General features: G+C 43.3%; 1 protein-coding gene across 11 annotated transcripts in view; it reads right to left on the reverse strand.

Annotated features, from left to right (window-relative positions):
• Positions 1–21,714, reverse strand: part of LOC144763479 (E3 ubiquitin-protein ligase PHF7-like) — a 1,848,469-nt gene that overhangs the window by 989,881 nt on the left and 836,874 nt on the right. For all 11 annotated transcript variants that reach the window (XM_078649109.1, XM_078649099.1, XM_078649102.1 and 8 more), the window contains one exon: positions 6,680–6,781. In XM_078649109.1, the coding sequence (XP_078505235.1) occupies positions 6,680–6,781 (102 nt within the window). The remainder of the gene's footprint in view (positions 1–6,679; positions 6,782–21,714) is intronic.

Raw genomic sequence — 21,714 nt, forward strand, 5'->3', positions numbered from 1 at the left:
AAGGGAGGAAACCCAGGCACACGGATTACAGAAGGGAAATGGGCGGGGGGCAGGCATACAGGGTACAGAAGGCAGAATGGGTAGGGGCACAGGCACACAGGGTACAGAAGGCAATGGAAGGGGCACAGGCACACGGTAGCAGGAGGCGACAAACTCCTCACAAGAGGTGTCAATCATGAATTTAACTACACCAAGAACTTCATCTTACCTTTGCAGAAAGAATCTCAACATCTAAAACCAAAAGCCAAAAGCATGTCACAAGCATGTCTATATAATTTACAAACAAGAAAATAAATGCAAATAAATAAATAAAGCAATGACATATAGTATCTGAGACGTAGTACTCACAGGACAACCATACGTATGAATCCGCGGCTAATGACCTGCAATATAAAGTCAAACTGTAATAGGCCAATCCACTTACTAAACAAACACGGCATCTATAGTTAATGAATACGTTTGTGAGAGCGTATAGGATGCTGACTTACTTGCTAGAAAACCGGAAATAATCCGTAGTATGCCCGACCAACAGTCCGAGTGCACAAAGCTCTATCTACATTGACCTTTAACCCTTACTACGTGTCACGCTCGAGCGTGAAAGCGTGTCAGCCATGTTTGAAGTCCACAGATCATTTATTAGAACTGCGTTACTTACCTGTAACAGCAGTTATCCAGTATTGGTGTCTTTCATAGATTCACATGCCTGAATCATTCCCCGTCGTCGAGACGGGAGCCTCCGGTACATAAAAAAGTAATGTCCTATAGACATACATAGAGAAAATAGGCCTAAGGGTCTCACCTTAGTAGCCTTTCTTTGTCCTTATGCAAAAAGGACCAAACTCTCACAGTCAGCCAATCAGCTCCGACCTCCCTCTAGAACCTTCCTGGGAGGAGCCTCAGTCCCTCAGATTTTCGTACGCACTCAGTTAGTTAGGCGTAACATTGTGAGAAGGGATGTGAGACTTCCCAGGGGAGGCGGGAGGGTTGCATGTGAATCTATGAAAGACACCAATACTGGATAACTGCTGTTACAGGTAAGTAACGCAGTTCTTATCCAGTATTAGGGGTGTCTTTCATAGATTCACATGCCTAAATCAGAGTAGCTAGCAATTAGACATGCACATTCGTGATGGAAAGGTGCCCTGCAGGCATGTTAGACAATGTATACATTGTACTATAGCATGTAAAAAGACAGCATAAGCAGAGCATCACAATAGCAGAGAATGTGCATACCTGGATGGTGGGATGAGGGAAGGCTCACCTCACTGAAAGAGATGGCGTAGCACCGCCTGGCCCACTGCTGCATCCTTCTGAAGTTCGAGATCCAGGCAGTAGTGTCTGGAGAAGGTGTGCGGTGACTTCCAGGTCGCCGCTCTGCATATGTCCAGGATCGGCACTCCAGCGAAAAGTGCTGCTGATGTGGACATCGCCCTGGTGGAATGTGCAGTGACACGATCAGTCAAAGGCCGTCCGGCCTTGGTATGACAGAACGCAATCGCCGAGGAAATCCATCTCGAGATGCTTTGCTTCGTGAGAGGCAGGCCCATTCTTGGATTGCTGTATGCCACGAATAGTTGTGAAGATTTTCTGAAGTCTTTGGTTTTATCCAGATAGAACTTTAGACATCTCTTGAGGTCTAAAGAATGGAGTGCTCTTTCGGCTGCGGTGGAAGGGTTTGCAAAGAAAGACCTAAGGACTATTGGCTCATTGAGATGAAAGTCCGAAGGCACTTTCGGTATGAACTTTGGGTTTGGTCTTAACAGCACTCTGTCCTGTCTGAATTGTAGGTATGGATCCTGAATGGACAGGGCTTGAAGTTCGCTCACTCTCCTGGCCGATGTCAGAGCGAGCAGGAGCGCAGTTTTCCATGAGACGTGTTTGATGGATTCTCTTCGCCGCTCTTTCCACGATTTTATGGAAGCCGCCTATGTCTACCGGCGGCGAGTCCGCATGGCGCGGTTGGGGCGATGCTGGTGAGGACGCCACATATTCATCTTCCTCATCCTGGGAAGAGTGGGCCTCCTGGACCTCTCCTTCCTCCAATTCATCCTCCTCCTCATCCTCGTCAGACGACACTACCTCCTGAGGTTGAATGTTTTCATGGTGGGCCTGAGGGGGAGGTCGAGACGGTTTTGGGGCTGCCGCTGGGTTAGAAACGGTAGGTGGCTGATCCCTACTGTCAGCGTCCGGAAACGTTGTTTGTAATCCTGTACAAGGAATTTCAGGTCGTTCACCAGAGCAGCCGGGAGGCAGACCATGGGGGTAACCTCCGTGGTGACTTTAGTGTGGACGGAGTGCTCCTGGTAGGAGTATTCCTCTACCTCCTCGTCAGTGCTTTGGCACTTGACATGTAGGTCCGAGATGGAAGTAGCGGGGCCCAGGTGGTCATCCTCCTCTGATTCTTCACTCTGGAAGATTTCGTTCGGTGGGTGCAGCTCCACTTTGCTTGGAGACGTGGTCTCCGGCGTAATATGCGGCTTAGTAGACTTGCCCAACGCAGGACTGGAGTTGGAAGCCGTCGAAGGCGTCGTCGACGGTGGTAGCGTGAGGGAAGCCACCTCTACGAGCTTGGTTTTCTTCCATGTGTCCGGAAGTGTCTTCGTCGACGACGAGTCCTCCGTCGATGGCAGCTTTAACTTCGTCGACGACGACGACGAGTCCTCCGTCGACGTCTTTAACATCGTCGACGATGAGGAGTCCTTCGTCGACGGTAGGGTCCTCGTCGACGGAATCTCCGTAGACGGCAATTTGGTCGTCGACGACCGGGGCGTCGTCGGTGCACTCGTCGACGGCGAGCCCGTCGTCGATGTTGGTCTCGTCGACGTTTTCGTCGTCGACGCCCTCGTCGACGCTGTCGTCGTCGGGGCTGTCGGTGGTGGGTTCGTCGTCGACGGCGTCGTCGTTATCTTCGTCGACGGCGTAGTTTTCGTCGACGGAGTAGTTTTCGACGTCGACAGGGTCTTTGTCGTCGACGATTTCAGCAGTAAAATGGAGGAAATAGGCCTACCTGTCGACGACGATGATGGAGATGTTATCGTCGACGGTGAAAGAGACAACGCTGACGTCGTCGAGACCGTGGTAGTCACTGAGGTAGTCCTCTGAGGTCTGCTAGAGGCCTGAGCAGGCTTTTTAAAAGTCTGAGTATCCTTAACAGACACAGAAGATGTCGTAGATCTTGCCTCTGAAGACTTCTTGGCTGTCTTCCTAGGAGGGGTGTCTGAGGGGCCAGGGGAAGTTACCCTTGGCCTCTTTTGAGAGACTGCTGAGGTTTTAGAGACACTACCTTCGGAAGATTCCAGAGTGTCTCTGTCCTTGAGTCTGTCGAGCCAGATGAGAAGGCGACCTTCCCTGTCTCTCACGGTCTTCCTGGGGAAAGACCTACATATTTTGCAGTCTGCAGGGACGTGGTCCGGATAAAGGCAATATAAGCATAAGGTATGCTTATCATCCACATGGAGCCTTTTCTTCCCACATGAAGAGCAGGCCCTGAAAAGGGCTTTCTTCTGGGATTCAGACATCGAAGAAAGCAGTGGAAAGCAAACACTTACTGCCTCAAAGTGTTACTGAAGTAGTCCTTGAAGATTGTAGAATGAAGATTCACTTTTCAAAGGAAGTAGATGAGTTATAAGGAATCCTGAGAAGAGCTCAGGCTGGAGACTCCCTAGCACAACGTGCGGTAGAAAATCTGAGGGACTGAGGCTCCTCCCAGGAAGGTTCTAGAGGGAGGTCGGAGCTGATTGGCTGACTGTGAGAGTTTGGTCCTTTTTGCATAAGGACAAAGAAAGGCTACTAAGGTGAGACCCTTAGGCCTATTTTCTCTATGTATGTCTATAGGACATTACTTTTTTATGTACCGGAGGCTCCCGTCTCGACGACGGGGAATGATTCAGGCATGTGAATCTATGAAAGACACCCCTAATACTGGATAACACATACCTACACTCAAAGCCGACTACATGAATCAAACCAAAATAAAAATAAAACAAATAACCAAGAACAAATATAATGTCTTAGAAAGTAAATATAAATCCAGCATATTTATCACCTCGTAATTGGCCTCTCACCTCTTTCTTCACATGAAATGTAGAAACGTGAGCCATCTTAGGTGTGAATCAAGCTAACTAGAACATGAATATTCATACCACAAATCCTATAACACAAGAACCGGTCCGTCTCAATCGGGCCGTGAAACACAGTATCAAATACTAAAATCGACCCAACTGGATATTTTAACTGGTCATTAACCCTTAGACTTTAACAGACAGCAAACACAAATCAGAAAATAAAAAATAACAACTTTGTCCCTACATCAAATCACTCTCCGTCACATTCAAATGCGGTATCCATAGTGTCAATACCGTAATAGCCTCAAAGAGATATTTAAAGTATTCACTCACACTCAAACTTTAGAAAGCATGCAAAACATGAAACTCATGAACATTATCAGAATTGTCATTACTCCTATTCAGTCTCGATAATATCGAGAAAGAGTAAAATTGTAAACTGATATAAATCCATAACAAAAACAATGAAGCCCAGAATCATCAAGGGCTGACTGAATCACCATAGAGAACAAACACTAGGTGATATATCTTGAAAGTCATGTATTCAGTACATTACGCCTATGTATAAGGCGACAACTAGAATCACTGGGTTGTACATCTTAAACAACAGATGAGTCATATAGTATGCCTATATACAGGTAAAGTCAGATTAACAAACTTAAATTCAGAACAAACATTGTCACCTGAAGTCCTACAGATTTGCCAATGTATGCCACTAAACAAACAAATTCAGTCCCTTTTCCACAGTTTAGGCTGACCATATCCCTCCATTCTCCTTGAGTTTGAGCAGATGATCGACATTCTGTCGTCTCTTCGAACTCTTAACAATCTCCAACATGAACCATTCCATATCTGCAGGAGTATGTGAGTTATGTAAATAATGTTCGACCAATGGTGCAGTAGTGATTTTACACCGAGTGCGCGATTGATGCTGCATAATACGTTTCTTCACCTCTTGTGTTGTCTTTCCAATGTACAATAGAGAGCAGGGGCATTGTATGCAATAAATGACGTTTTTGGTCAAGCAATTCGAGTGGTGTTGTAAAGTCCATTCTTTTCCGTTCAAGGTACCAGATTTTATTACCACTGTGGTTGCACAGGCCGCACAATGTCCACATGGATAATGCCCTACTACAGGGGTCAATTCCCACATATTTTGTAAAGTTACAGGGGCGGGGACATTTTATATACTGGTATTGTGTCTTTTATGATTGAAAAATATCGAAATAAAGACTAAAATTTGACTTGCACTTGACTGGCTTTATTTATTTATTAATATGCATTTATTTTCTTGTTTGTAAATTATATGGACATGCTTGTGACATGCTTTTGACTTTTGGGTTTAGATGTTGAGATTCTTTCTGCAAAGGTAAGAAGAGGCACTTGGTGTAGTTAAATTAATGATTGACACCCCTTTTGAGGAGTTTGTTTCTCACGGGTTCTGATATTGTCTATAGGATCAAGAACTACCAAGAAACTGCTGGTTTTTAAACAAGTAAGACTGTTTTGCATGATGGTGTGGTTTTGGTTACTACCTACCACCGGCTTGTTGATTGGTTTTGACATCGGCACACATTAGTATTGTTTTTGTGTCACGTTTGGAGTCCGGTGGGTTTTGTGTTGGTGTTTTAATTTGACACTCGGTGTGGTGGAGGCACTTAGGGTGAATTTTGACTCCATCTTTAATTTGAGTAATGAGCAGACAATACATTTGAACTCAGGGTCTTTCTTGATGTTGACTTTGGATGTTTCTATTGTATTAGATTCATGGTGCAACGTTACCATCCTGAAGATGGTCTTGTGGAACGTTTAGACGGTTAGGGAGACCAAAACGTCGACGCAACTACACCTTCTTGTTTTCATTGATGTTTGTTGATACATAATGAAATGAATGTAATCAACTGATTAATTTCAATATATGGTTGAGTATGTGTACTACCCATAAGTCTGTTTAAAAACAAAAGGTGTTATCTACTACTATGTACCATAGATGTATATTGACTCAGTAGTAGTTTTGTTGCCGTACATGATTTGATTAAGGTATTCTTTCTTGTTTTTTGATAAAATTGACTGAACCAAATATATGAATATTTATGGGAAATTCTCTGACTGTTAAATATTCTGTTCACTTTTGTGACGTTCTGAAATATTAAGTTATAGTTAAATGATTCCTCAAGGAACGTTTGTATTTTGTTATTGATTATACCCAGTTCCTTGGGGACTAGTGGGTTGCCCTATTTATGCTCTAGACTGCATTGGCTCAAAGCAGCGCATTGTGCACCAGTGCAGGGAAAGGACAGGAATGTGCCGCATCATGTTAAATATGGTGCATTCCAGCCCTTTCTCTTTCACGCAGCACAGCAAGGTGATACATCTGCCCCTCCATTCCTAAGCCATGTGCTTGCATGCTCCTCTCTGAACAAATCACAAATCAATTACACAGAGTAAACCATTAGTCCCCTTCTGGTATGTTATATGTACGTAATTACCCATTTCTATGTCACTATATCAAACAGGGTGAGAAATGAAGGAAGCGGTTGAAATTTGCAAACATAAGCATGTTCATTGTAAAAACATTTCAAAGAATGCAACACATATACAGTTTAAAGGCTTACTTTCGTGGATGCTCTTTCAACTTCCTTTTTAATATCTTTGAAAAGGAATCCATAAAACCCTTCATCTTCTTTTCCTTCCTGCCACAGACCACTGGAAAGGATCTGGGAGAATAAATAGAAAGTCCTATCAATGGAAGGATTTCAAATCTCATTTAATTAGCCAACCACTGCAGATACTTTTTAGTGAATATATTTGGATAGAAATATTATCCAGTTCTAAATAACACATACATTAATACGATTTATGGAGCTAAAAAGCACAAGCTATCATCCAACTACCAATACTTGTTGCTAAACATGTTGCAGACAGATCACAATAACGGCACATTGGAAACAATGGGAGGGAAAAATCAACATATAAGTTAACTTGGTTTTCCTATATAGTTCTAGTCAAAGATTATCGGGGTTTGACAATTTAAAAAAGTGTTCTCCCCAAGCACTATCATCAGCATATATCAAAGGTCTTTCAGTTAACCAAATGGTGGATCAGCACTAGTGTTTTGCTGTGTTTAACCTTCGGGAAAATTGCTTGTCGTTTTCCCTGCTCTATGTAGTAAAAGAGAATGGAGATAAACACGCTCTCTGTTGGTATAGAGAGATAAGAAGGCACTGGATTCATGAAATTCGATCAACACTTTTTTTTGTTCCTGGCAAGTTATTTTTCGGATCAGTTGATATGTGTGGCTTTGCCACATTGCTGCCAACCCAACCTTTCAAAGCCAAACTGTCCTTGGTGCCTGTACTAAGCAGACCACCCAGGGTCAAAGGTCTTGAAAAAACAGTTAAGTAGACTGCGGTATTTTATACTTTGTATCCTCCCGTCTCGTAGTGTCAGTCGATACGAGAATAATATAGTCACTTAAACTATATTTAGCATGAAGCTGTTAGGCCTCCGTTTTTCTGTTGATGTCGATGACCAGGCACATACCCATAACACAAGTCAGTTTGACAGCACCACTCACTTTAGAACTGTAAACACATTTTAAGTCACTTACATGAAAAGTCCCTTCTTAACTATCCATACTGATATGAGGCTGCAAGGTCCAGCACCTCCTACAGCGTGACGCACTCCCCTCAATGACTTCATAAGCATAAGATTATACTTGAATGTAGTATGCATCAAATTATACTCTTTTTAACGGCTTTGTTCTTTTTTCTTATTAAAATATTTATTGAACGTAAAAAGTCCTATCTCCACTTCAGAATATTTTATAATTAAGTCATTGTTATGTAGTTACATACTGCAGTTACCAGGTGAAACTTTATGCCACTGAAGCAATCTTTCACGAATCGTTATGAATTCTTATAATCACGTTCAGCGCGGCAAACGGATGTACTACTGCACCGACTAAATAATTACCATTGTTGGTAAACAGGTAGCCCTAGTTTTTTAATGTATAAACATGGATAGACACGTCATTTTAATTACACATTCGCCGATTTTCAATGATGTGTATATCATTATGTGCCACAAAGTCCTTTATTGCATAATATATTATGGAACTCTTTAAATGTTGGGAAAATATATCATACTTACTAATGCCCTGATTATCCCGGAAAGCAGTGAAATTAGAAAGACAATGCAAATGTCCCAAGTCTGCCCCCTCATTCTGTATCTCAATAATACTTATTTCCGACATGTATGGTTAATAGATTAATTACCGCATGTCACATCACTGATGTCCTGCATACACAAGGCCACAAACGTAAAAGTTATGTATCTGTAACTACGACTGTCAAGAGTTGGTATCTATAAATGGACTCACATGCTCGAAATACTCTGTGTGAGAATTCCTAATTGGAATGTTAAATTAGCAGTGTATAATGCACGCATTTAACACAATACTTTAGCCAGCCTAAATAACGTATTGTTTAATCTGTCTGACAGTGAGGCTGGTCGGCTCCGAGTTCCTCTCCCTGTAGAAGCTACCACAGTACAGATGTTTGGAGCACTAGAGCAAAGGTTTGCCTATAAAGCTGGGAAAAATGTCAACTTTTTCAATAGACATTTCAGACATCCACATCCTTGAATTAAGACTAAAAAGCAGGAGGGGGCATGGCCAAGCCTGTGACCAAAATGGGGCCAAGGTGTGGCGCTCCGGCCCCGACTGTCATGAATTAATGAATGAGAAGTTTCTAGAGAGCACAGCCACCTCGGCGGAGGTATCCTGGCGCTAGCGGATAGTTCACGGGTGAGGCGAGGCGAGTGGGACAGCGGTTACTGCCTGAAGAGCCAGGTCTATAAAGCTTTCCAGAATTCAGTTTCTGATTCGAGTAAACGCAGATGGAAATGAAGGGTGTTCGAAAGGTTAGAAGACTGCACCATGAATGACCTGCTGCCCAGTCTCTCTTTAAGATATTGTGGGATTTTTAGGAGTCGCTAATTGTTGGATCTCAAAGCACAATTTGGCTCATACAGCTGCAGCCTTGTTTGGACCCTGGTCCAAGTTTCTAGTGGCCCTAAATGCCAGGGTCAATGATTTAAATTCGATCCTTCTGGTTACAGGAAGCCAAGGAAGTTGCCTCAAATGTGGAAGGATATGGTGGCGTAAAGGTACCCGCTGAGTTAACTTGTCATGGCATTTTGTATAACCTGGAGCTTACGCAGTAAGTATGCAGGTAGCACCATGAATAGGCTATATATAGACCAATGAGGACGTGATTAAGGCATGGACTACTGTCTTTCGATAAACTTCTGGCAGGAAGTGCATACATATCCTAATGACCCTCATCTTCCAAAAGCAAATGGACGAGATATGCTGTATCTGGGCACAAAATGACAGCTCTTTGTCCAACCTGATTTCCAGGTTCCTGGCAGCCTCTGAGAGGGGTAGAGGAGTGTAGGAAAGTAGCACCTACTTCTTATGGTTACCACCACTTTTTGCTTGATGTTGCACTGTTTTTGCCTAGTCTGACTGGCATCCTGCTAATCAGGACCCCGTCTATCTGCTTTCTCCTTTAAATTTGCACACACGTGCTTTGGTACACTTCAGATTGGATACTGGGGCACCCTTATAAGTCCCTAGTATATGGTACTCATGTACCCAGGGCATTGGTACCTCAGAGGCCTCCCATGGGCTGAAGCATGTATTATGCCACCCATGAGAGGCCATGCAAAATGGAACTACAGGACTGCTACTGCAACCTGTGTAGGCTGGTGCTTGCACCACTTACTTTAGATATAGGTTCACTACATCTAAAGGTCACTACACTTAAAACTTATGTCACCCCTATAGCAGGCCTTATCAATCCTGAAGGCAGGGTGCTGAGGTTTTGGTGACGGGGGCCCCTGCATGAGCAGAGCCTCTCTGCAGCCTTCGGAGACCATTCTCCCAGGTTGTCTGTGACTCAGCCGGACATATAGGTAGATCGTGCATTACAACCTCACAGTAAATGCTATCTCGAAAACGGCTGCATAGAAACATATTGTGTTCGGTATCAAACACCTTGACTATTTTAACTTCAAGTGTTTCCACCTGGCTTCTGCGCACTGTTACCTAACTGTATCTTGGTTAGGGTCACAATTTATGTGTATATCTTGATACTATACTATATCAACATGCAAAATAAAGTGTAATTTCCACAATATGATTTACTTGTCAACAAAACAATTATTATCTTTTTTATTTTGTTTCCATCACAAACATTTTTCTTGTTTATAATACATGAATTACATTTACATCACAATAAAAAGAGGTTTTCTTGTAGAACTGCCCAATGCATTTCAGGCCCCATCGACCCTTCTTCAGGGGCTTAATCTGCAAACAAAAAAAATGAAATATTCTCTCAAATTAAATGAACCCATGTTTCGGTTAAGCAGTCCATATATTCATGTGCATTATATTAAAGTAATTTCTAATTATTTACGCTCGCATTGCCCTTAGTGATGAATGAGGTTACAAAGGTGATCAGTGTTGTGTTGAAAATGTGAAAACAAGAAAACACTCAAAGATCCTCTAATTAAAAAAACTAATGTCCAAAACAATATCCAAACTTAAGTGCGCCAAGTGTCTCCATAACACCAACCAAGAAACTATTTACTGGTGAATAAGTAAACCCCTGTAGGGTAAATCCCTGCTTACTTGTAAACTTGTTTGACAATGGTAAGCTCTGGTCTCTGAAATAATCTGAAAAAACACGGGTTGCTGATTATTCCACAAAGTGCGAGTCGATCAATCTACTAACGTTATACAGCATTACAACCCAGCTTTCTACTAACCTGGGTGTTCTATCACAAAGAGTGGGCTGTTCCTTCAATATCCGAGATCCGCAAATCTATCCTTCTACGAGGACATTTCTGAAAAATATAAATAGAAGAAATCTTCTAGCCTCTAGCTGTAACCGCGTAATATGTCTTAGTGCCGGTACGCAAATGAAACTATTCAAAAGAAACTAACCTTGTAGAGATGGGAAATCCCGAACAGATGTAAGCTTCTTCTAGACGATGTTTTCGGGCATACGCGGTGAGACGCGACGCATGCGTGATGCGGTAAGGCATAAAACCTCTACATAAACTAAGTTAGGAAAAATAGTCAACAGACTCCACGCAACAACTAATCTGCTCTAGAGCCTAAACATAAACAAAGGACAGTCTAGAGTCCTATTCAACGGACACCATATTGAATTGCCATGCTGGGCTGGAAGTACACTATGTAGTTGACGAATACTATAACTACAACCATTCTAAACATAGTAAATAACTTACCAACCATATAATACACCGGGGAGATTGTCAAATAATGGAGCTGAGATCATATTTCTAATATCAACAATGATTCAGAAAGACCATATAGATAAACAAGACCTTAATTCCATTTTACTTCGCATGTGTGGTGATGTTAGTAATGAAAATAAATAAAACATAAATGAAAACATAAATGAAAAACAGTGTACATTAATCACCTAATACAATTCCTTATGATACAACACTGGGCTTTCATAACAAACATTACAAACAATCGATAAATATTAAGCTTGATGTTAATCTCTTTCTGTTAAACCTTAGTCTGACCTGCTATCCTACTAAGCAGAGATTTATAAAAAAAGCCTAAAACTATTTTATCATTGATCCCTTTAGGATCTTGGGTGTTTAGCCTTCTAATCCAATATATCTCTCACTGACTGTCCCTTCAATCTGAAGAATACCTCACAATCATGCAGGAGAAGGTGGCAGCCTTGTTGCAGCAGAGAGCAGTGGAATGGTGTCAGAGCAGGAAAAGGGTCAGGGCGGTTTTCATCTGACCTCAAATTCTTAAATTTGTTCTCATGTGATGAGAGGTTCAAGATGCAGTCTCTAGCTCAAGCCCTTCTGGCGCTAGATTCAAGAGATTGGATGGTGTCCTTTTAACTTGCAGGATGTCTACTTCCACATCTCAATCTTGCAGTCTCACAAAAAGTAGCTATGATATGTGGTGGGTTTGACTCACGATCAGTCTGCAGTCCTTGCCTTTGGCCTGACATTAGCACAGTGAGACTTCACCAAGGTAATGGAAGTGGTGGTGGTTCATCTTATGGGGTCGAATATTACAGTGTCCCCATACCTCGATGAGTGGCTGTTAAAAGGCAGTTTGCAGCAGGCATTGTTACACCATCAGCAAAAGACAACATCACTGTTGCTCGACTTGGGATGTTCAGTCAATGACACAAATCTAACCTGGTGGCCTCCCTGCACCTCCTGTTCATAGAGGCAAGATTGGATACTACCTTACTCCGAGAGTTCCTCTCTCCACAGAGGATTCAGGACAGTCAGAACATGAGGCCAATGTTTCTACTGGGAGCTCGATTCTATTCCTAACAGTTCTGAGCTTACTTGGTCTGTTGTCCTTCTGCACGCTCATGGCCACACATATAAGCTGGCATATGTCAGCTCTCCCCTAGTGCCTTCGAAGGAGGTGGTTCCAACACCATGTTGACCTACCAGACTATTTTGCTATCTCCAGCGACACATCCAGTGAAAGATGGAAGAGAATCTCATGTGGTTCTTTTGTTCCCCTATGGAAAGGGCCATGATAGTGCTGAATGTGTCCATCTTTGGGTGAGGGACATATGTGGGGGATCTGGAGCAGATAATATTTATCAATCTGCTAGAGCTATCAGAAATATGGGCAGCCCCAGGTGATGGGGCCAAAATCGGCACCAAATCTATCCCCCCTTCCTTCATTAAAGAAAATTTAAAAAAGAAAAGGCCAGGCCCCGGGGGATGGGGTCCTCAGGGCTGAAATCGCCCCCCCTTCCCTTATAATAAAAAAAAAAGACGCTAACGGACCAACACCGGAGGCCCGCCCCTTTTCTGCACCACTATGCAGTCGCGCCTCCTGTGCGCTGCTGGTTGGCCAAAGAATTCCACTTTACTCATAATGGCCTTAGGACTAAAGTAGAATTCTTCCCCCAACCTGTAGGTGCCAGGAGGTGGGTTTGCAGAGTGGTGGAGAAAGGGGGCGTGGCCTTCGCCAACCTCTTAGCATTCCAACTGTGTGGGACTTACTGGAGGTAAAAGGAGTGGGTGGTGGCCTGCAAAGACCCTCATGAGTAAAGTGGACTTCATTCCCCAACCAGAAGTGCGCCAGGAGGCTTTTTTGCAGAGTGGTGGGAAAAGGGGCGTGGCCTCCGAAGACCTCCCAGTAATCATGGTGTGTGGGGCTTACTGGAGGTAATTGGAGGAGTTGTTGGCCCCCAAGGACGTCCTTGAAGGCTAACCACACCTCCTGTTACCTTCAGTCCCACACGGCGGGATGGCGAGAGGTCTTTGTGGGCCCACCCCTTTCTCCACCACTCTGCTAACATGCCGCCTGGCACACTACTCGTTGGGGATGAAGTCCACTTTACTCCTGAGGGTTCTTGGGGGACAAATACCCATCCCGTTACCTCCAGTAAGTCCCACACAGCTGGATTGCTTATTGGTTGTTGGAGGCCATGCCCCCTTACTCCACCACTGTGCAAACATGCCTCCTGGTGCACTGCTGGTTGGGGCATGAAGTCCTTTTTGATGCCAATAGTTCTTGGGGACCCAGCAGCGCTCCTGTTACCTCCAGTAAGTCCGACACAGCAGGATTCCTGAGAGCTGGTTTGAGGCCTTGTCCACTTTCTCCAGCACTATGCAAACACAACTACTGGTTAATAAACCATAGATACTCACTTAATAAACCAAAGGCTACAGGTAAGTTATAGTTAGGAAATGGAATTAAAAACAAAGGGTTACAGGGACATTATAGTAATGGCTCAGGGTTCACTTGTACAAAACCAGTGCTAACTAAAACTCATACCCTCGCAATACACTGCTTATGACCTCACATATTACATCACTCATGACATGGTCAGTGACATCACTGATGAAATCACCACAAAATCACTAACGCACACACTCACACCCCATAGAACCTTTCATACACCAACTCCCACCCAATTTACAGACCCATTCACAGACCTGTACTTACACACCCACTCAGATTCATAGATGTACATGCACATCTACTCACTCACCCGTACAGCCACCCATACACCTAATTACACACTAATACAGCCACAGACATAACTACTCACACACACACTCACTAACCCATACAGCCACTGACTCACCCAGCCACTCACTCATTCATGTAGGCAGTCATACACCCCCAACCACCCCACACAGACACTCAGACACCCATACAGGTACTCATTCATCCATACAGCCGCTCAAATACCCACTCACATACCCATACAGCCACTTAGACACTGACACACTAATACAAACATTCACACAACCAGGCATTCACCCATGCATTCACTGAGACACCTAATCACTCACTTATACCGTCAGTCACGCACCCACTGATTCATCCATAAGGGAACTCATACACCCACTGATTCACCAATATACATTGTACATCGGTATATGTATTGAAAAATCAGTGATGTCAGTTAAGATGTAATATATATATATATATATATATATATATATATATATATATATATATATATTACCTACTGGCGGTTGCCAGTAGGTAGATATAGTTAGGACCTAGTTTCCATAGCAAATCCGCAACATTCTGTTGGGAATAACTTTGACTCCGGTGGACAAATCTTTGCGAATTTCTCAAAGAAGATGGCCCGCTCCGCTCCTTCCCTGAAAGTTTTGGGGGGATTCGTCAAGTGGGGGCTGAGAAAAAAGGGGGGTCCCAAAACGTGTTTTCCCCATGTTATTTTCCATAGGACCTTTAGACACAGCTGAACGGAATTACAAGAAGTTTGGCAAAATGGTAGAGTCTGATTCGCAGATCACGCTTTTGCTTAAATGGTGTAAATCCCTCCAGTAGTTCCTGAGAAAATCAAAAGAGAAAAAAAAATATCTATAAGCGCGCACCGTGCGCGCACCGCACCGTACGCGTGCGCGAGCTGCATGCTGATTGGCTGCTACTGTCTGTCAACACTCCAAAACAGAAATTGTTGGCAGCTATCTTGTGCCTCGGTAGACTGAGGCACAAGAAAGCAGAAAAACAAACGTGTAGAACTCAAAAAGGGGGCAGGGTAGAAGCACACTGACCCCCTAGGCCTGCTCAGGGGGTCCCACAAGGACCCCCAAGGCCCAAAAACATATATATTTTTTTTAAATCGCGGAGTGCGCGTATGGTACACGTAAGGTACGCGTACCCCGAGATTATTGCAAAAAAATAAAAAATTGGGGGGCCTTGGGGTTCAGGGTGCTTCTACCCTGCCCCCTTTTTGAGTTCTACACGTTTGTTTTTCTGCTGTCTTGTGCCTCAGTCTACCGAGGCACAAGATGGCTTCCAACAATTTCTGTTTTGGAGTGTTGACAGACAGTGGCAGCCAATCAGCACGAGCTGCATGCTCATTGGCTTTCAACACTTCAAACCAGGAAGTGTTGTCAGCCATCTTGTGCTCGGTAGACTGAGGCACAAGAAATCAGAAAAACAAACGTGTAGAACACAAAAAGGGGGCAGGGTAGAAACACCCTGACCCCCTAGGCCTGCCCAGGTGGTCCCACAAGGACCCCCAAGGCCCAAAAAATGTTTTTCAAAAACCCGGTCTGTTTTTTTTCAAATTACCCCCCGGGGGGACCAAATCGCGGGGGCATAGTGATAAAGAAATGTGGGGGGGCCCCAATCCCCCCCACACTGTCCCGGGGACCGCCGTTCCCCGTGGCAAAGCAACGCAGCCCCCTGGTGCATACTGGAGGCTCCTGGTGGGCTAGTTAGCCCCCAAGGACCCCCATTATGCAAGGGGAATTAGTTCCCCCTCTGCAAACGCGCCATGGGGCTGTATTGCAGAGAGGTGTAAAAAGGGGCATAGCCTCATTATCCACTCTCTGCAATGCAGCCCCCTGGCGCATACTGGAGGTTCCATGTGGGCTAGTTGGCCCCCAGGGATCACCAGTATGCAAGGGGAATTAGTTCCCCCTCTGCAAACGCGCCCGGGGGCTGCGTTGCAGAGAGGTGTAAAAAAGGGTGTGGCCTCATTACACCTCTCTGCAATGCAGCCCCCTGGCGCATATTGGAGGTTCCAGGTGGGCTAGTTGGCCCCCAGGGACCCCCAGTATGCAAGGGGAATTAGTTTCGCTTCTGCAAACGCGCCAGGGGGCTGCGTTGCAGAGAGGTGTAAAAAGAGGCTTAGCCTCATTACACCTCTCTGCAATGCAGCCCCTGGCGCATACTTTAGGTTCCAGGTGGGCTAGTTGGCCCCCAGGGACCCCCAGTATGCAAGGGGAATTAGTTCCCCCTCTGCAAACGCGCCAGGGGGCTGCGTTGCAGAGAGGTGTAAAAAGGGGCATAGCCTCATTACACCTCTCTGCAATGCAGCCCCCTGGCGCATACTGGAGGTTCCAGGTGGGCTAGTTTGCCCCCAGGGACCCCTAGTATGCAAGGGGAATTAGTTCCCCCTCTGCAAACGTGCCGGGGGGCTGCGCTGCAGAGAGGTGTAAAAAAGGGTGTGGCCTCATTACACCTCTCTGCAATGCAGCCCCCTAGGGAATACTGGATGTTCATGGTGGGCTAGTTGGCCCCCAGGGACCCGAGTATGCAAGTGGAATTATTTCCCCCTCTGCAAACGCGCCAGGGGGCTGCATTGATGAGCGGTGTAAAAACTTTTTTTTTCAATTTATATTTAAAAATATGTAATGCAATTTAAAAAATAAAATATCTAAAAATAAATAATTTAAAATAATGTAGTTAATCAGTATAAAACATCTAACAATTAATACATTTAAAGATTATCATTTACAAAACCATTGAAATTCAGTGAAAAAACCATAGGTTTCAGCCACGTTATAGTTAGGAATTACCATTTAAAAAAGCTTTGAAATTCACTGAAAAAAACATAGGTTTCAGGCCTGATATAGTTTAGCATTTAAAAAACCTTTGAAATTCACTGAAAAAACCATAGGTTTCAGGACTGATATAGTAAGGAATTAGCATTTAAAAACCTTAGAAGTTCACTGAAAAAACTGTAGATTTTAGGGGTGTTATAGTTAGCTGGACATTTCAGTCATACAAAACCATTGAAATTCCTCCTATATAGTTAGTTGTGCTAACTATATCTCCCGCGCCCGCAATCCACTGCTGATGATGTCACATATTACATCATTCATGACATGGTCAGTGACATCACTGATGACATCTCAAATGTTCAATATTACTAAATTCCAAGCATCTTTAAACATATCTAAAGCAAGATGTGTATAAAATCCCTCCCAAAATACATAGAATGCATTCGAAATGGCTGTACACGAAAGATGAGCATTTGTGCCGTACACATTATAAAAAGCAATATTTTCATTCAAAGCATGTAGTGTGACATTGAACAATGCTTATCAGAATGAGTCATGAAATAACATTTATCAAATGGCTCTTAAATACAGAAGAAAAGTCGGGACCATTCCATGTCAGAATATATAAACTGTTTAGGTTGTGGACAAGGTCAAATATTGTCATTTGGAAGTGTTTCAAAGAAAGTTTAATTTTGGAAAAGTCAAATCGTAGAAAAAATAGAGTTCTTAAAGTTGGAATGTTTGTTTGAAAAGTGAAGGTCGAATAAAGAGTCCCATAGAACTTTGTGTGCTAACTTAAAAAATCCTTTTTGTTGTTAGGAGAAAACATCAAATCTCTAAGCTGGCAAAGAAATCATCTACCACAGTAGGTGAAAGTTGGACCACTTCATTAAGTAAACTGATAGCACAAAAATGTGAAGCATCGCCGTCAGCGATAGTCGAGTTAGCAATGTTTTTCAGAGATGGAGATGAAGGTGGTACCTGTGTGCCTGTCGATCCACGTATCTCACTGTCAGCAGATTGCGTCTGTGAGATCTCAATGAATGCCATCATCAGCATTGGTATCCGCTGGGGACAACACGATGCATGGCCCGTTACTGAACCAAGCAGGGTATCAACATCCGTTGGCAGTGCTGATGGTAGTGTTAGACAGACATCTAACACGCATTCTTCTCCACAAAGCAGGCATCGTAGAACAGGTAAGATGCAATCTTGCCAGATTGGTCGGAAAGATAGGAACCACGTGGTATTCAGGTCTCTTAGACGAGCCAGGCCCAGGATCTGTATCATGCGCTCACGACACATTGCCAAGAGAGTGTTCTCGATGGTAATCTGGGTGTCGTTGCTGACCGGACTTGCCATATCGGAGCAGGAGAAACAAGAATAGCATTCCTGCTACGAGTCCCAAAATGAGAGGCAGGCCGCCAAACACAGAGTGCACCAAGTTTGGAAAAATGCCGAGGACTGCTTCAAAAGGTGCTAACAGTCCCGAAAAAACTGTCTTCAATACATGGACAATACCACTGGTATCAGACATGTTTAAGATACGACCTAACATTTCTACGAAATGTATTGGAAAGTTTGTGGATAAAAGGGCATGTATCTCTGCAGAGGACTTTGCAACTTGCAGTTCATACGTCTCTTTGGACGAGGTCGGTGGCACAGTTTTTTGTAAAAGAATGGCTTTCATTCTGCTTAAAGTATCAATTCGAATAGAAGAGATGTTCAGTGAAGGCCAAAGTGGCGACTTCCAGTCTGTCTTGGCTTTAGGAAACAATACTTGCATACAACAAGTGACCCTGGCTGACACAGTTACGAGGTAGGCTATTCCTGGCATCATTCCACAACAGCTGTGATCATTCAACATTATATAGCTCCCGTTAGAAAGCTGCCTAAAAATTGGATCTATCACTGCTGCTGGAGAACCTTGCAGGTGGCAGGATAAGTTGTTCGACAAACCTTCACAGGCCCCGTGTAAATTAATGCCCTGGCATAAGAGTGTAGTACTTAGTGCACTTTTGCATAGTGTACCACTAAGAAATACCACTTTCCCCCACTCCAACATCTGTGTGTGTATGGTAATTCCCAGGTTGACTTTATGTATTCCTTACCCAACCTTTCAACGGCAACTGGTATATGTTTCAAACAGTATTGAAAGTTGAAAATTGTGACAGGCAGAGTGATTATCCCGTGTATTATCCATTCTGTTGCAGGCTTTTCTGAAACAGTTAATGGTAATCTTTCCAGTTTTTCAATGCTCAGCACCGTATAGTCTGCTCCTTTCTGTGCCAAAGTGATTTGTTTATCTGTAAGGTTAAATACAGAAAAGAATGACGTGGTGTTAATTAGACGCCATGGAACATATCCAGAACGAAGATTTTGCAATGTTCAGCCTAATAGCATTATAGAACGTAATTGTGACAGTCCATGCTGTAGCATGAGCAAGTCCTGTTCCATTATGTCAATGGCAGAGGATACTATGCTGTCCAAAGAATAAATTATGGATGACAGGGTCGTTAACCCATTGTCAACTACAGAGAGTGCTTTCTCTAAATTAATACGATCAATTTCTCATATTCTTTCTGCAGTCTCTGCATGTGTCTCTTTCCAAGCTTCATTATAAATGGCATATATTCCTGCATATATGAAACGTTTATGACGTCGTTTTGCCGGACCTTGTAAGAAGTCCCTTAAATCAATGCCATCTTTAAGTAAAGATAAGTGTTGTTTAACCTCTGTAAGTGTAGATTTTTGTAGCCACTCAAGGCACAGTTTTCCTACACTGTATGTTGTTACTATCACTGGATGTTGTCTCCGGACATATCTTGGATCTGGCCTAGTTACTGTAAACCCTTGTGTTTTGTTCAGGAATCTATCTTGACAGTTATTCGTGTCTGTGGGCCAGAATACATTTTTTTTCCAATCGGGATCAGTTCTGTTCTTAAGTAAAATAGTTTTTACGTCGACCCCTCCCTCTGAAGTGTTTTTACTATCAGGTGTAGGTGTAGGTATAGACGGTTTGTTTAAGTCTTTTATCTTGGATAGTCCAAGGCAGGATGTCTGTTGAACAGTGTCATTCAAAAACATTATTTGCACAGGAATAATGCAGGCTCGAAATAAAGCTTCTATTCCCTGCACTTGCCAGTCTTTTGAGTCCCAGACAGTTTTTGTTTCTATGTTGTCACTCCAGAAGTCGAAAACTAACGAGGACAGCTATGCATAAAAGGCTGCTGAATAAATTTGCTTTGTATTGGTCAACATACTTTTCATTCCTGTCTTATTAACAATTCTAAAGTAAAATGTTTCCGGATTTGTGGTATTAAAAAACCTGAGAAGTATGCACATTTTTCATAGAATGTTTTTGAGCTACCTTTTGGTGGCGATGGACAATGTTCCTATTGATTGAAAGTATAAACATTTCTAGGGCTTGCAGATTTGTGCAAGTAATGATGACCATAGTGATTATAACAATACATGTGTGCATAATCTGATGAGCCTTCTAAGTATTCATGTTTTGTGAATTTAGCAGACATCTCTAAATCTGACATCATATTATTAACAGTCTCAAAGTCCCAATCATCAGAAAACATGCTTTGTGAAACAAAGTCACTCAAGGAAACCTTAAATTGATGTGGAATTTTCAGCAGCTCTGCCGGACCACAGATAACATAATCAGTTCTATCCCATGCTATACCACCAGGTATAGGAACAGCTGTGATGTTTACTGATGTCAAGTCTCTTTGTTCACGATGAGATGATTTGTGTGGCTTCAGGAGCAAGTTGATTTTCTTACTTGCTGTGTCCATTTTACTATATTTTCCATCTATCAGCATCCCCAAAGTTAATACCATGATTAGCCAAAGTAGGAGAAAAAGTATGCCAAGCACAATCCAAAGTTCAACCCATGGTGAAACCTGATAAGTTGTTTCAAGTTGCTGAAAGAGTTCTGTTACATGATCTTTAAAAGTTTTATTTGCTGGCGTCGTTTCAGGCTCACTGGGATCCTCAGAAAACGTATCAAAGTTGATGAAATAGCCAGAGGCAGTCCTGTCAATTGTATCAGGATTATTTGAAATCGCTGGGGCTACCGGATCCTTTGTCATATTAGTGTAGTCCGATGCTACATCATTGTAGACGGGAGTGTCTTGATGAACTGTAATTTGGGTCTCAAGAGGCACAAGTTCCATAGCTTTATTGCTTAGTCCTTTGTTCTGTGCTGTGGAGTCTTCAAATGTTATCAGTCTCTCAGTCTGAACCTCTTGGATAGTAGCAAGATTTGGTCTTCTGCTACATCTTTGTAGTCCACTGGGCCTACTGCTTATTATCGGCCACATGATGTGGTTTGACCAGGTCGATGGATACAAACCTGTTCTCTTTTCTTCCAGCAAAGGGTGGGAGTAACACTGTTCTTGATCCGTGGATTGCTAGTACAGGTACTGGTTTTCTGTAAGAAGGCCCAAATTCCTTCTTACCCGCAATCTTTTCTCTGACTAGATCCCCAACCATTGGAATCCAGACAGGCCTTGCTGGGACGGGTGGTTCTCCTTCAGTGGATGTTGGCTTCTGTATTGTGTTGCTTTGACGTCTTCTTTTCTCGTTTAAGTCCTGCAAAACAGCCGAACGTTCTTTGATATCAAAGGGTTTTTGTTCCACCACTGAAGTGTGACGATTGAGGTCCTGGGCAAGCATTCTAGTACCAAAAAGCATTTCATATGGAGTGATTCCACCCAGAGAATTTCTTGTCAGACTGTTAAGACTACGTTATTAGATGTCA

Source organism: Lissotriton helveticus, chromosome 6, assembly GCF_964261635.1.
Source record: "Lissotriton helveticus chromosome 6, aLisHel1.1, whole genome shotgun sequence".
Classification (NCBI taxonomy): domain Eukaryota; kingdom Metazoa; phylum Chordata; class Amphibia; order Caudata; family Salamandridae; genus Lissotriton; species Lissotriton helveticus.